Here is a 15,464-nt window from a genome sequence, read left to right as displayed (position 1 = left end):
TATATTGTATACATTTTAAATCCTCTTCCCTTTAATAGATTTCCCCACCCATACTAAAAGTCGTCTGGATTATGCTAATTGTATTATATAACGCCATTGGGTATTCTGCCGAATGTTGAACCTAGGTAAATATTTCAGGCTTCCGGAATGAACTCATAAATCTTATATTAAGATGGCTCAGTAATACAGTCTGGCTGGTTGAATGTATGATAATACCCTAAAGTTAAATCCTTTTGTCTTTTGTTGAAGAATCTTGTATTGGAATATGATAAGCAGTCAGAGCAGTTGGATCTGGAGAAAGAACGGGCTAATAATTTTGAGCACCAAGTAGAAGACCTTACAAGACAACTAAGGAATATGGCTTTTCAGGTAACTTTAAACTGAGCAAATGCATACATGGAAATTGTAATAAGTATTTTTCAATTCTAATATTTTTTGCACAAAAAATTAAAATTAATACATAGTCAGAAACTTTATTTTCTTTTTCCCACTGTTGGGAGAAGAATATGACAGAAAACTAGCCACCATCCCGTCTTACTTATTGCTGTAATCTCAGTTCTTCTGGGTTTCTTGTTTTTGTTTTCATTTTTTCATTTTCGCCTTTTCCTCTATTAGTGCTCCTGGTCTCTTGTAATGTTTACCAAGTTAATATCAACAGTGACAGTGTTTTAAACTTACTCTTGATTTTACGTTTTCATTCTGTGGAATCGATTTTGAAATCTTCACTTTTTTATGCTATGCCAATATTCTCATTAATGTTGCATTTTATTCTTCCTCTCCTGTGTGTATTTTCTGCTTGTTTACAGTAGTGAATCATTTGTCATTCTAGTGTGAAAAATTAAACTCAGATAATGAAGACCTCCTGGCCTGTATTGGGACACTGCAGTCTAACACCCGGTTATTAGAAGTGCAGATTTTGGAAGTCCACAAAGCCAAGGCCATGGCAGACAAAGAGTTGGAAGCTGAAAAACTTAAGAAAGAGCAGAAAATAAAGGTAAAAACAGTTCTGTGGGATTAATTCATTTATACAGTGATATTTTTATCAAAGTATTTAAGTGAATGAAAGACTTGCTAATGAGTAGCGTTTGTTAATATAGCAAAGTTTATTAAATCCTTAATGTATGCCAACTATGAATTTGAGAATCCAAGTTATAATTTTTGGGTATGTTTTTTTTTAAGTATGGAACTTTCTGTACTTTATATGTCAGATTTATTTTATAGCCCCTTACAAATACTTTTTTTAATGCTGGTTGGCTTAGGGGTGGCGATGTTTTAATTTTAGGAGCATGCCAGTTCTGTAAACGAACTTGAAGAGCTTCAGCTACAACTGCAAAAGGAAAAGAAACAGCTTCAGAAAACCATGCAAGAATTAGAGCTGGTTAGAAAGGTAAAATGAAACACCAGACTCAAAACCGATACCTATATTCACATTCTTAAATTATTCTGTAAACATAGAAAAGAAATATTTGAAAAACAAGGTTATTTGTGGTGCTGAAATACTGCTTTATAGATTATTTGCCTCCAAATACTGAAAATTAAACTTAGTTCTGAGTGCCCGTCTCTCCAGAAGAATCTAGGCTCACAAATTATTAGACTTGTTTGCTATTTTATTTTTCATACGTGATTGTTGCATGACAAATGAAGATTTAATTAATGTCAAAAGCTGAAGTTTGTATTATGCTTAGAACTTTGGCTAATTTTTCTCTACTTTTCCAAGATGAGGGCAAAAATAAAGGTACTGTAAGAGATGCTTAAATATGAATATTTATAAATAAGAGCCCCACAAGAGCAGATAGACCGATTGTAGTTAATGAAAACTATAATGAAATACAATGAAACTGAAAAGTCAAATTATTACAAAAATACTTTATGAAATTACAAACTAGAATGTATCCAACTTGTAGTTTCTGCATTAATGTGTAAACTTCCTCTATAGAACCAGTGTGTTCCTGTGTCATCCTTTTAGAAATTCTGGAACAAACTTAACTCATCTAGTGTAACGTGGATCTTTTATTATAACACGTGCAGGATGCCCAACAAAGCACATTGATGAACATGGAGATCGCTGATTACGAACGTTTGTTGAAAGAACGGAATCAGAAGTTAGCTAATAAGAACAGCAAGATAGAAGATTTGGAACAAGAAATAAAAATCCAAAAACAGAAACAAGAAACCCTGCAGGAAGAAATGAGTGAGTAAAATGGAACCCACTTTAGCTCACGGTCACTGCCCCCAGCAGAAGTCGGGGTCGGTCAGGGGGGATGCTAGTTGTTGGTCTCACCAGCCCTTGGAGGCCAGGACATCCACACAGCAGGGACCGTGCCCGAGGACCAGAGAGGGGGCTGTGAAACCACTTCCTGTACCCTTGTGTGCAGTCCAGGTGGGTGCTTAATGCAGTCATTCCCGTAAACGTTTCTCAGGTGGTCCTGGGCCACCTTTTGCTGATTGTCAGCAGAGCGGGATAATGCAGTAGCGGCGAAATCTTTCTTTTTACGGTGATTATATTCCATTTTATCTGTTAAATATTTTCTGATGTAAGCATCTAGAGCTCTAAGTATCCCTTTAGGCACTCCTTCAGCTACAGCTAACAAATTGATATGTTGTATTTTTATTTTAGTTCAGCTGAAAATACTTTTTAATTTCCTTTGAATCTCTTCTTCGGCCCATGGGTTTTTGTTTTGTTTTGTTTTGTTTTTGGCTGCATTGGGTCTTCGTTGCTGCACACGGGCTTCCTCTGGTTGCAGCGAGCGGGGGCTACTCTTGGTCGCGATGCATGGGCTTCTCGTTGCGGTGGCTTCTCTTGTGGAGCGCGGGCTCTAGGCGCGTGGGCTTCAGTAGTTGTGGCACGCGGGCTCAGTAGTTGTGGCTCGCAGGCTTAGTTGCTCCATGGCACGTGGGATCTTCCCGGACCAGGGCCTGAACCCGTGTCCCCTGCATCGGCAGGTGGATTCTTAACCACTGTGCCCCCAGGGAAGTCCTGGCCCATGGGTTTTTTAATCCCTAAGTAATTAACGGAACTTTCAGATATCTTTCTGTGAACGGTTTCTGTAACTCCTCACTGTGCACCTACCACGTCTTCCAGCTGCGTTCTTGTGCAAACTGGGTAGCAGGGCTCCAGGGCACACACGTTGCAAACATTTGGTTTTGCGAGTTAGTCAACTAGCTGAAAAAGAGTCTTGAACCTGGGAAAAACTAAAAAGAGCTGCTTATTCAAGAAGCCACCCCCTGTCACTGGTGAATACGTACAGGAATGAGAGGTTCAGGCAGCGGGTGCCAGGAGCTCAGCGGGGGAGCTTCTGCAGACAAGCGAGTGGAAGTCAGGGCTCGCGTTGGGCCTTGAGATTTGAAGAGAAGAAGCGGGGTGGGAAAGGGTGGTCCTTTCTGCAGCACAGTTACGAGCAAAAGTGAAAAGAAATAACGTAATTTTGGAAGTCTTAAGTAGTTGGAGGAAAAGGCTTGCCCTGCTAGGGAGAAGTGAAATGTAATTAGGAAGCTCTTCTCTATCCAGTTCAGAAAGGCCCTGAATACCAGAATGTACTCGGGCCCTTTTGAAGGGCAGCGGGGCAGATCAGTGAGCACAGTGTGGAGTCTTGGAAATGCTGCCAGCCTCGGGCAGCACAGGCCCTGGAAGGCTGAGCGGGGGAGCTGTGGACCCCCGGGGAGGAGGGTGAGGACACATCAGGACAGTGCCCATGCAAAACCCTCAGCCAGCTCACTGTGCCTGGGGCATGAGGAGCACACATCTTCTTAATCCCAGGCGCTCCAGCATCGGGCCCCCGTGGACCTTCTCAGCCTAACCCTCGTTATTCCCTCGGTGCAGAGGCCCTTCCTTCTTCCTGAAGCGCGACTCATGCTTTTCCACGACTGTGTCTGCCGCCATGCCCTCACCCTCCTACCCCTGTGCTCACCTTCTGGAATCCTTGCTAATCTTAAATGTTTGCTGTTCCAGGAAGTCTTCCTTGTCCCAAGCAGATATAACCTGGATATAACCTTTAGCCAACGTGGGCCCGCATGGCCTTTTGCATTTGTTTTAATAGTTATATTTTGCTTTACATTATCACACTATCCCAGACGGTATCCCCTAATTTCATTCTGTGTTCTCGGAGCTCATAATTCCTGGAGCACTCAAAGGCTTTGTATGTAATTTGTGCCTTGTACAATCTTTTCAGGACTGGGTAAATAGTTGCCAGGAAATAACTGATGATAACATATCATAAAGGCAAGTTAAGGTATTTTCTTACAGGACACCTGCTCTTGTTTACTGAGTGATACAGTCATTGCATGTGGATTTAACTTCATGCAGTTAGTCATTGCTGGTGGGGTCTTCTAGCAGCGGTCACATGGCCACGTTCGTGGCCTAGACTCAGCATCAGGCACACTTGTTCTGTAAAGGACCAGGTTGTAAATCTCGGGCCCCAAGGTCTCTGTCGGATGTTCTTTATTTGCTTCACAATGGCTGTGGCCAGGTTGGCCTGCTGGTGTGGTTGGTACTGTGGTCTGGACAGTGAATCCACTTATTCCCATTTGATGCTTGTTTCTTCTTTACCTCTGTTAGCATAAAAGTTTTTTGTTTTAATCATGTTTCAGTCTGTTCCTTAATGAACTATCTTTGTCCTACAAAACAATTAGTATCACAAACATAGATCAAGTCTGTGCCTCTAAGGTAATTGGAAACACACAGCACCTCTTTTGAGGTATTTCTTACAAATAAAGTCTTTATGTTTTAGATACACAGTAAGTATATGCCTTTATCTTAGAGATACGCGCTAAAATACATACAGACAAATGGATTTCAAGCGTGGGGGGCCCAGGGGGCACAGGAGTAAGTGAGAGTGTGGGTCTGGGGTTGCAGACGTTTGCTGTAAAGGGCCAGACAACACGCATTTTCAGCTTTGCAGGCCCTGTGGTCTCTTGCTGCGCTAAAGCAGCCGTAAACAGTATGTAAACAAACTGTTCACAGAAACAGGCAGCAACAGTGGCCTGTGAGCCTGACACCTATTCTGGGTGGAATGAGATTGGCCATGTGTTGGTGATCGTTAAAGGAGGTGATGGGTCCAGTGGGGTTTAGTGTGTTATTGTCACTAGTGTCATATATGTTTGAAATGGTCCGTAATAAAAATCTAAGACAAGTTCCTTTCAGAGATAGGCTAATACAAAGAAAAGACTTGTCATTTGTTCACTTAAATTCACTCATAAAACTGTTTCTCCTGAAATGATCTCTCCTACTAGCTTCACTGCAGGCTTCAGTACAACAGTATGAGGAAAAAAACACCAAAATCAAGCAGTTGCTTGTGAAAACCAAAAAAGAACTGGCAGATTCAAAGCAAGCGGTATGCGAATTTCTCAGTTTCATATTTCAGTCCTTATTCATAGAGTATTTATGAATAACTTCACTATTTAATTTAACCGAGTTTCTTGTTCTGCAGGAAACTGATCACTTAATACTCCAAGCGTCTTTAAAGGGCGAGCTGGAGGCAAGCCAGCAGCAAGTAGAAGTGTATAAAGTAAGATTCTTTTTACTCTTTAAGATTTTAAAAAATTTGCATGTGGAAGTAAGGTACCACTTTGGGATTTTTCTAAATATATATGTATATATTACACACATGTGCACGTGCGCGCGCACACACACACACACACACACACACACACACTTTTCCCCCTAAATATTCTTCATCAACATTTTGAGGAAGGAGAAGCAGTGAGCCAAGTGTAGCTTATAACTGGGTTTACCATTGAGCATAAGCTTGGTTCTTTTCATGTATTTGAAAACCCGTAATACACTAAGAATATGGCAGCAGAAAATAAACATGGCCCCAAACCTACATCTGAACTTTCTAAATGATAGTACAGTCACAGGAATCTGTTCATAGAAAGGTTTTATATATTCATGTTACATTACATCTATTACATTTATTTATTGTTTATATTTTTTTATATCCATTATGTTTATATATAATATCTTTAGGTATTTAATTAAACGTTGAACTGTAACATGTGGTCTGGAATTTTTTTCATGATTGATTGTTTGATTGATTTTGATTCAAGGAAAACCAAGTTAATTTATTGTGAAAATGCTCTACTCATATTGGCTCCAGTCTTTCAATAATAATCATAAGTTAAAAATCCTACTATTTAATTACGTCCCTTAAATATAGTCCTCTCTCAAAACCCAAGTTGATGTTTAACGAAAGTCGGTTTAACCAGCAAAGATCTGATTCACCAGAGCCTGACCGAAAGCCTCTGCCCCCAGATTCAGCTGGCGGAAATGACGTCGGAGAAGCACAAAGCTCACCAGCACCTGAAGGCGTCCGCGGACCAGCAGCAGCGCACGCTGGGCGCCTACCAGCAGAGGGTGGCGGCCCTGCAGGAGGAGTGCCGCGCTGCCAGGGTGCGTCCTCCCCAGGGCGCGCGGCTCCCACCCGGCTTGGCCTCTCCGACCCCAACCCCAGCCCAGCCCTGACTCTCACTTGCATAACTTCTTTTTGCTAAAGGGAAGGACATGGGTACATACTCTTCCCATTTTAACCTGGTTTTGCAGTTTCTGTGTGGAAGAAAGGTTTTTTTTTTTGTTAGTTTTTTCATTAGGAAGGTTACAGTTCTCTCTGAGGGCTAAGTGATTATAAAATCATATTCTGTTAGAACAGCCACTTTCTTTCTTCAACATACAGAACAGACCCCTGCAGTGGTTTTGTTACAGGTGCAGCTCTGTCTAAGCCACCTTGGCAAAGGGGCCTTGGAAGGTCACAGGTCACTTCAAGAAAGTCCAAGACCTAGAATTTAACTTTTCCCACTCTCTTTTGAAAACTGAAGTTCAAGTAGCTTAATTTCTTTGAATTTTTCTTATATTTATCATAAGTGAAAATTGTTCTAAAGTTCCAAAGGCAAATAGTGCTATTATAAAATTTATGGGCAGTAAATTAATGTACATGGGACGAAAACAGGTGGAAATGTACCTCTTGTCAGACAAAATTATGTCGTTCAAAAGCTTTAAAAAAGTGTAAGGCCAACAGAAGTACACTTTTTAGGGAAAGGTAACTGGGGGCTAAAACGTATCAGCCATTTTGCTTATTTTTAAAGAAAGGTTTTCATCTTAATTCATTAGTCTCCGAGAGAAAATAGGAGGATCACACAACCTAGAAAATGCAGTAAATTTCTCTCTCTCTGAACTGTTACAGGCAGAACAAGCTGCTGTCACCTCTGAATTTGAGAGCTACAAAGTCCGAGTTCACAACGTTCTAAAACAACAGAAAAATAAGTCTCTGTCTCAGACTGAGACCGACGGAGCCAAACAAGAAAGGTAAAGTCTGAGCTACAGGGAACCCCCCCCGGGGGTGGGAGATCCTGCCCTGATTGCTTTTGACCGTGGAGGTTTACACGTAGTCACCAGTGAGGACAGAGCTGGCTTCACCGCACTGTTCACGCGGAGAGACGTGTGCATGAGCCGTGGAGCCAGGTGGCGTCCGGCCCCCCGGGTCACACAGTCCAGCCCTGTCCGCCGGTTCCGGTCACAGCGTAAGGACAGATGTCACCGTTAGGTCAGGACCAGTTTTCCCACTTTTGAAAATATAGTAGGAGAATAAAAATGCTTCCTTGATGTACTGATTCACCATTAGTTAGTCTAAGCATAAGTTGATTACAAATATTTTACTTATTTCAAAAAGTTTTAAGTTAACTAAATTTTCATCTAGAATTAAATTTTTCTTCTTAAATTTATGACAATCTCAATTACATACTGTTTCAATAGTATATTATTTAATGCTCCTTAAAAACTAGCATACAGATCACTTTTGTGAGTTATTCAAACATATACTAGGAATGAGAGATAAGTAGGGCATTCTACAGCATGTATGTTTTGTTTTTGTACGTAGAGACCCGCTGTTCAGAGCAATTTTATATCTGGCTCTTACTGTTCTCAGTAGGACTAAATATTCTGCAGTATTTGTGTGTTTATGCTTGTGTTACTTTTTAAGTATTTAATAAACAAGGGAACTGTAGGCCAAAAAATGCTGAGATATTTTTTTCTTTCGATAGCTCATCTTAAAGCTGAAGTTGAACATTGACACACTTACTATAAAAATACCACCACTTACAAGAGTCGATTTTGATCATTTCAGAATTTTGTGTTAAAATTATTTTAATGTAAATGTTTTAAGTTCCTTCTTCTTTCTTATATATTAAATAGTTTTTTTAAAAAGAAATTAATAGTGTGTTATACCACTTGTGACAGAGTTATAGGTTTTAGCTGTTTTTCTCCAAAGACTTTCTTTCACTGTAACTTGGTGTAACATGCTGTTCCCAGGATGGTGAGCTTAGAACTGCATTTCTTTTTTTTTCAACTAATGACATAGTCCTGTAATATAGAATAGACTATTTTGATGCCATTTAATGGTCTACTCCATTTGAATGTGAAATTTGTAAATTCAGAGACTTTTGTAAGCGTGTAGTGTCTGCGATCTGAAGTCTGATTATAGCGTCTTTTATTTCACATTTAATCCTATTCTCTGAATTCTTGTGATCATTATATTTCCTTTAGAATCATCCATAATTGCAAAGAGTATGACATTGAAAGGATATATGATTAAAGTAAAATTTATTTGAAATCACAAAATCAGTTTTACATCTTTCAAAAAAATTTTTTTAACTATTTCTGTTTCAGAGAACATCTGGAAATGCTGATTGACCAACTAAAGATCAAATTACAAGACACCCAAAATAACTTACAGATCACCGTCTCTGAACTGCAGACCTTGCAGTCTGAACACGACGCGCTGCTAGAAAGGCACAGCAGGATGCTGCAGGAGACCGTGTCCAAGGAGACCGGGCTCCGAGAGGAGTAAGGCTGGTGGCGCCAGCAGGCGCGTGGGTGCCGGGCAGCAGAGCATGTGTCTGCTGGAGCTCCCGGCCTGGCGCTCCCGGGGAGGATGCAGGCTGACGGTTGGAAATAGGTGTTTCCACAGGCTTGGTGACTTGCTGCTTCTACCTTAGAGCTCCCCCTTTTGATTGTTTCTGTACTTCGCTTTTCTAAGAGTAATGTTATCTGCTCACCCAGTGTTCTGGCTCCTGTGGCCTTCATGGCCAGATGCCTCTTTCCAGCCAGGTGTCAGAGGACAAGCACGTTTCTGTCTCTCTAGAGGAAGACATTCCGAAAGCTGCTGGCTGCGCTCCGTGTGCAGCTGCATCCTCGGCCTGTCGCCTCGCCGCACTTGTGTCAGTCAGCGCTCCCAGGAGTCGCTGGGGTGTCGGCAGAATAGACGGATTACTGTGAACGAGAAACTTTGAGCTCCCGGGACACAGCAGTTGGGTTCATGGAGCACCTTCCGTCCAGGGTGTGGGGATGCTCTGCAGAGCTCAGGTGTGCTCGTCTTACGAGTTGGAAGCACTTGGTTTGCTTGGCTTTTGGCCTTTCCACAGTGTGACTTAACCTGTGTTAATCATGTAACTCACAGTTCCAGGAAGACCCACCAGTCTTCTGACTGCCTGGCACCAGGTTTTCCATGAGATTAGCTTACACGGTGATGGTCACTTGCTATTTACGTCAGAAGTTTCCAGCACTTATTCTTTACTCTAGAAGGGTCGTTGCAACTATAGTGCTAACACAACTGAAGTGCAATTATTGCATGCTCCACATGTAGCCCTGTGTTCTGATAAACTGTGAAGGAGGCTCCTCATCTGAACACACGCTGTACTTCCCCAGCTCAGGCCCCTTGTCTGAACTGGATGATGACCGGGGTGGTTTTGAGCTCGTGTGTCAGCAGTGAGCAGCAGCTTGAAGAGAGATCTTAGTTCCCTGCCCAGGAATTGAACCTGGGCTGCCTGGGTGAAAACCAGGAACCCTAACCGCTAGTGCCCCAGGGGCTGGAGGCTGGAAGCAGAGGCCTGGCTCTTATGTTCTTTGAAAACAAAAGAGTTTTACAAAAAGACCAAGGCTGTAATACAGGCACAGAGCTTATTAGAAGCCCAGCACACGTGGGGGGAGCACACGGAGAAGCGGTTTATTTACGACAGAAGCAGAGCAGAGCTACACACCCCGAGAAGGGCGTGGGCGTCCTTGCTGATGAGGAGTGCACTAAAGGGGTGATTTACATTGCTCATCTAGGGGCCATCTTCCGGGTCTGTCTTGTCCTCTGGCCAAGCATCTTGCTTCATTTCCCACATCTGATCTGACCCAGGGCCCTGCCCAATATGCGTGTGCATCTTTTAGCCAAGATGGACTTCAGTGTGAGGGTCTCTGGGAGATGGACAGCACGTATTATGGGATAGCGCCCCCTCCCTTTTTGACCCTCCCGAGAAGCTCTTCTGCACGTGCAGTCGGGGAGGTCTCCTTCACCTCAAGAATGGTAGATGCGGTCGTCGTATCTTTTTACCCCAGCAGCTTAGTTTCTCTCTGCTCTGCCATTAACCTTTTCGTTGAAGTGTCAGGGGGACACAAGCTCCAGTTGGCTCAGACCAGGGGCCCGTCTGTGTCCTGCCTCAGTTCCCCAGGTGCACGTGCGGTCCACGTCTCAGGCCAAGGCCATGTCTGGGGTGGAAGCTCTCACACGGTGCGGCCCTCTCCCCAGGCTGTGCGCCGTGCAGTCGGAGAACGCCGCGATGAAGTCTGAGCACGCGCAGACCGTGAGTCAGCTCTCGGCCCAGCACGAGGCCCTGCGTGGCAGCTTCCGAGACCAGGTGCAGCAGCTGCAGGAGGAGCACCGGCGGACGGTGGAGACGCTGCAGCAGCAGCTGACCAGGCTGGAGGCCCAGCTCTTCCAGCTCCGGAGCGAGCCGTCCACAAGAAGTATGTATGTATGCTCGGACACTGCCATCCCTGTCCTGTTCTGTGTGTCTGCACTTCCCACAGTCCTGAGGAAGTAGGTGACTTACTGGGTGACCACCAGCGTCAGTGCTGCGGTCAGTGAATACTGGATCCGCTTACTGAGAGGAGACTTGGACATTGAACCCTCCTGTGGTACTTACAGCAGCCTCTGCACCCCTCAGGATACCGACCTTCACGTAATTGTGTTTTCCTCCGACTCACGGACACTCTGTCGGTCTCAAGACCTGTGTCCAGATTCCAGTGTCCACTGCATTCGTTTAGTGTTCTTCACTGCTAGTCTTCAAATACGTCTGTCTTTTAATCAGAAATTCCAGAAAGCGCTGAACTTGTAGGATCATTTGGCCAAACACAGCTTCTTCCCTTTCAAGTTTCTAATTAGTGGAGTTTGAGTTTAACCACACACACGACTTCCGTTCTGCTTCCTGGAAGAGATGGGAACCCGTCAGCCAAGTTGAGGCCACACTTCAGTATTAACTATCCACTTTATACGTGTTACTGATTCCTTGTCACCAGGGCATTGGCAGCTGTGGTCACTCCTCAGGATCGAAACCTATGGCAGGAGTCATCAGAGGAAAGTAACCAGCCAGGGGGACACTGGAATCAGGAATTGGCAGTACCATAAGCAGTCAGCCAACTTTCAGGGAGGTGCTTCAGCAAAGGCAGCCGAAGGGCTAGTGTTTGAAAAGGGGGGCGGGAGAGGGAACTTCATGGAAAGGAGAATAAAGGAAACTTGAGAAGATCTGGTCAGAATTCTGGTCCCTAACGCAGCTCTGAAATCTTGGACCAAGCCATTTAATTTCTCTGACCTTGCGGTTTCTTGCGATTAATAAAGTAACGTGCTCGGAAGTACCTTATAAATCTCCCAGTTCAGCCAGGGCTGCTTACCGGCAAGCAGGGGAGCCCGGCCCGGGCACCGTGATGAGGCAGCCTGCCCTGGATTCGGGCTCTTCTCTGCTGGGCGCCGCAAAAGGAGCGGGCAGTGGCAGGAACCAGCAGGGTCAGAGGGTGAGGCCAGTGGCCAGCGAGCGCATCCTCGGGGCTGATCTCAGCAACAGGGTGCTGTCCCGGAGTTTGCAGTGCCGTAAACACCCAATCCTCAGAACCTGGTTGAAGGGGTCTTGCCCTTGTTTAGCAGCTGGCCAGGCCTCTGCATTGTGTCATCTAATGGTTTATCTTAACTCTGGTAGCAAGTACCGCTTTTGCTGAATTGACTTAAGTGGTTAAAAGTTCAATAACTAAATTGTTAGAGCTGTTTCAGAAGTTCTTTCTTTCTACACCGTTTGCTTGTCTTCTGGTTTTTCAGATTCCCTACCATACCATTTGTCATCCCTAGAATCATTTTAACTTTACTGTGTATCTCTGTTGATGCTGAATCCATAATTTTGGACAATCTCTTAACTCTTTAAAAAAAAAACATGTAACAGGCCCAGCTTCTTCCCAGCAACCTTTGAGGAGCCTTCGAGAAAGGAGAAGCACAGACCTCCCGCTTCTGGATATGCCGGCCACGACCCGGGAGGAGGGGGAGGGGATGGAGACCACGGACACCGAGTCCGTATCTTCCGCCGGCATCCACGCGCAGTCCTTAGAGCAGCTGCTCCGTTCTCCCGAAGCCAGACTCGGTACGCTTCCTGCTCCATTGTGCCTTTAGTTAATTCTGTTGTCCTATCCAGCTAATATTACTCTGATTTATAAATGCTTTTTTGAGCTCCTCTAATAAAATTTTTTTTTCAGTATTCCACCCTTTTTCAAATGGAAAACTTTCCTGCAGAATGAAACCAAAAAAAAAAAAATTTTTTTTTTTTAAACAAAAAGTTCCGCCCACAGCTTGAGCCAGAAATAGGTGGTTGGAAGTTCTGTGGTGGTGGTAGAAATAGGATAAATTTCTCTCACCCTTCTAAAAAAACTGACAGTTTCCGTTTGTTCCTCTTGATGAAGTGGTCATGCTAAACTTGCCTTATTAACTGTAGTAAAGTTTTGGACTGTTTTCTTCTTACCTATAATGCACATGAATGTTCCTAGTTCAGATGACTCTGTTCGTCATCTCGGAGGCTCCCGGATCTGGAGTGAGGACCAGTTGTGTCCTCAGCCCTAGACTGTGAATGGTCCCTTGTCCCCCAGCAAGAGTTAGTCCTCATACGCTGTGGCCACAGCTCCACAATCAGACTTGGCTTTGCCATTTTTGCCAAAATTACTTGTTGACTTTGAGCCTCTTCCCTCGTGTATTAGATTTGAGTAATAATACCGCTCCTTCCCTGGTAGAAAATCCTTGCGAGAGACCATGATTTAAGTGATCAGTAACTGCTGGTACTTCCTTCTTTATAAGTAAAGTGACACCAGCTCTCGGGACATTAACAGATGTAGGAGGATGAAACCAGTAAGTTGGTGCCTGCACGCTGGCCCAACAGCTTCCAGAACGAGCTCGTCGAGCCTGTGTCCAGGCAGGTGGCCCGCTCCACAGCAGAGTCCGTCTTACCTCTGTCACGTGCAGCCTTTTAACTGGGCCATGGGGGACGGAGAGCAGAGCAAAGTGTCAGTACTTGGGTATTTTCTTATTTGGAATCTTCGCCTGTGACCCCTCATTTTGGAAATTAATTGTTGGGGCAATTCCTTGCAGAGCCTCCTTCCTGGCATGCTGAATTCACCAAAGAAGAATTGGTTCAAAAGCTCAGTTCCACCACAAAAAGTGCCGACCACTTAAACGGGCTGCTTCGGGAAACAGAAGCCACCAACGCCATCCTTATGGAGCAGATTAAGGTGAGGGCGGGACGCCACCTCCAGGAAGCCCTCCACACATACACACACTCATGCGTCCATCACACCTTGATCCCTCACAATGTTACGTTCCTGAAATGGAGAAATATTCTTGGCTTTTATATCTTTTATGTAAAGACTATTTTAATTCCTACTTTTTCTAAGAAGCCCGAATTGATTTAGAGATTAGACAGCTGTTCACAAGTCCTTGTTCCACGTTTGCTTGAGTAAAACTTGAACGGATGTGAGTCCCTAAATTCCAGACACGGACCATGGAGCACTTCCAATTAGTGGCAAAGTGGCATAGGAGGTTTTCCTGTTTAAAGTTGACTCTGTAAGCGTGTAGGAATCAGGCAATTGAGGATTACGCAGCTGTTTGCACCCGAACTCTCTGTAATACAGTCATGTTGTTCGTTGACCTCTTCTCACAAGCCAGGCCCTGCACTTTACATTATGTTATCTTATTTAATCCTCATCATCTCTGGGTGAGAACAAGCGGATCAGGGTGGAGAAAGTTCAAACTTGTGTCTGTCTGAAAAGTGCCTGCTTCTGCCCTGGACCTGCTTCTCCAAATAGATGGTCCTACCTCAGTGTAGGGCCAGAGGCTGTCCTTGTCAAATTATGTTTTTAATGCTGAGTTAATTCGGTTATTTGCAGTAAATTGTATATATCATGACATCCCACCTCTAACTATTTTAGTATGCATTTCTATAAAATATATAAAATAACGTTTTCCCATATTGTCAAAGCTTTATCACAGCTAAAAAATCATTAAGTAGCCCAGAACCTGAGTGACTATTCAGATGTTATGCTTCCACAGACTGACATTGTCCCATGATTTCTTAGACCTTAGTGTCACTTTTTTAAATGACCCTATGTTTGAGGACAGAGTTGGCCAACTTTCATGGACTAACCTGAAATGATAAGATGTAACCATGTATTTTTATTTGTTTCAACCCAGAAATCTTCCTCAAATATTCACCATCCTGCATCTTTTTCACATCGTCCTGTGCCCTCTTTTCTGTTAGTTTCTGATTGATATTCATTGTGAATTGTCTCTCTGTCCTGGACTCCACTTTTGTTTGGTCGCGTGCTATTCGTGTTGAGGCGGCTCTGGCTGTGGACACCCTGCCTGCCTGCCGGGCGGGGGCGGGAGTGGGGATGGCGGTGGGTGCGGCCCACAGTCTGTCATCCCGGAGCCCTGAGCCCTGGCCCCCTTCTGCCGAGCGCGGAGGCGGCGCCGACCCGCGTTATCCCCCCGCCCCGGTCCCCGGTCTCGGCCCCGCTTCCCACCGTGCGCGGTGCTCCCTCTGTGGCCGGGCCCCTGGGCCCCGTCGCCCACGGCGCCTGCTTCCCGACTTCCAGGAGCCTCTTGATGTTTCTCATCTGCTCTTTGCTCCCGGCCTGGTCGCTCCTTTGTTGCCATTTTGGGGGCGTTTCGGGGGAGAGAAGAAGACCGCGTGCGTCCAGTCTGCCGTGTTAACCCGTCTGCACTCCTTTCTCTGACACCAGCTTCTGAAGAGTGAGATCCGGCGGCTGGAGAGGAACCAGGCGCGAGAGCAGTCGGCCGCCAACCTGGAGTACCTGAAGAACGTGCTGCTGCAGTTCGTCCTCCTGAAGCCGGGGAGCGAGCGGGCGCGGCTGCTGCCCGTCGTGGGCACGATGCTGCAGCTCAGCCCCGAGGAGAAGGCCAGGCTGGCCGCCGCCGCCCAAGGTGCGCGCGCCTGGGGCGCAGACCAGAGCTTTGAAACTCTGTCCGTTGGACGCGCTCTGCCGTGTGTGTCCCCATGAGTAGGGTTGAAAAGCTGGCTCTAACGTTTCAGGGCAGCCGTGGTGTGTTTGCGTCATTTTCACGCAGCGGGCAACGGGGCAGTGTCCAGTTCGATCTTCCAGTTCT

General features: G+C 45.0%; 1 protein-coding gene across 11 annotated transcripts in view; it reads left to right on the top strand.

Annotated features, from left to right (window-relative positions):
- The window catches only part of GCC2 (GRIP and coiled-coil domain containing 2), a 37,889-nt gene that overhangs the window by 16,794 nt on the left and 5,631 nt on the right, over positions 1–15,464 (top strand). For 7 of the 11 annotated variants that reach the window (XR_014234913.1, XR_014234914.1, XR_014234915.1 and 4 more), the window contains 13 exons: positions 250–369; positions 830–994; positions 1,283–1,387; positions 2,029–2,191; positions 5,230–5,330; positions 5,427–5,504; positions 6,251–6,388; positions 7,176–7,297; positions 8,657–8,833; positions 10,560–10,777; positions 12,241–12,435; positions 13,431–13,570; positions 15,080–15,281. Coding sequence is in view for 7 of the 11 variants with exons in the window: in XM_082357310.1 (XP_082213436.1) it covers positions 250–369; positions 830–994; positions 1,283–1,387; positions 2,029–2,191; positions 5,230–5,330; positions 5,427–5,504; positions 6,251–6,388; positions 7,176–7,297; positions 8,657–8,833; positions 10,560–10,777; positions 12,241–12,435; positions 13,431–13,570; positions 15,080–15,281 (1,924 nt within the window). In the remaining 4 variants the exon portion in view is untranslated. Of the gene's footprint in view, positions 1–249; positions 370–829; positions 995–1,282; positions 1,388–2,028; positions 2,192–5,229; positions 5,331–5,426; positions 5,505–6,250; positions 6,389–7,175; positions 7,298–8,656; positions 8,834–10,559; positions 10,782–12,240; positions 12,436–13,430; positions 13,571–15,079; positions 15,282–15,464 lie in introns of those variants that run through there. The other 4 variants (XR_014234916.1, XM_082357312.1, XM_082357311.1 and 1 more) reach the window with 4 other exon arrangements.

Source organism: Balaenoptera borealis (genome assembly GCF_965194805.1).
Source record: "Balaenoptera borealis genome assembly, chromosome: 15".
NCBI classification, from domain to species: Eukaryota; Metazoa; Chordata; class Mammalia; order Artiodactyla; family Balaenopteridae; genus Balaenoptera; species Balaenoptera borealis.
The sequence above is the reverse complement of the archived record's forward strand: the minus strand, read 5'-3'. Positions and strand labels throughout refer to the sequence as shown.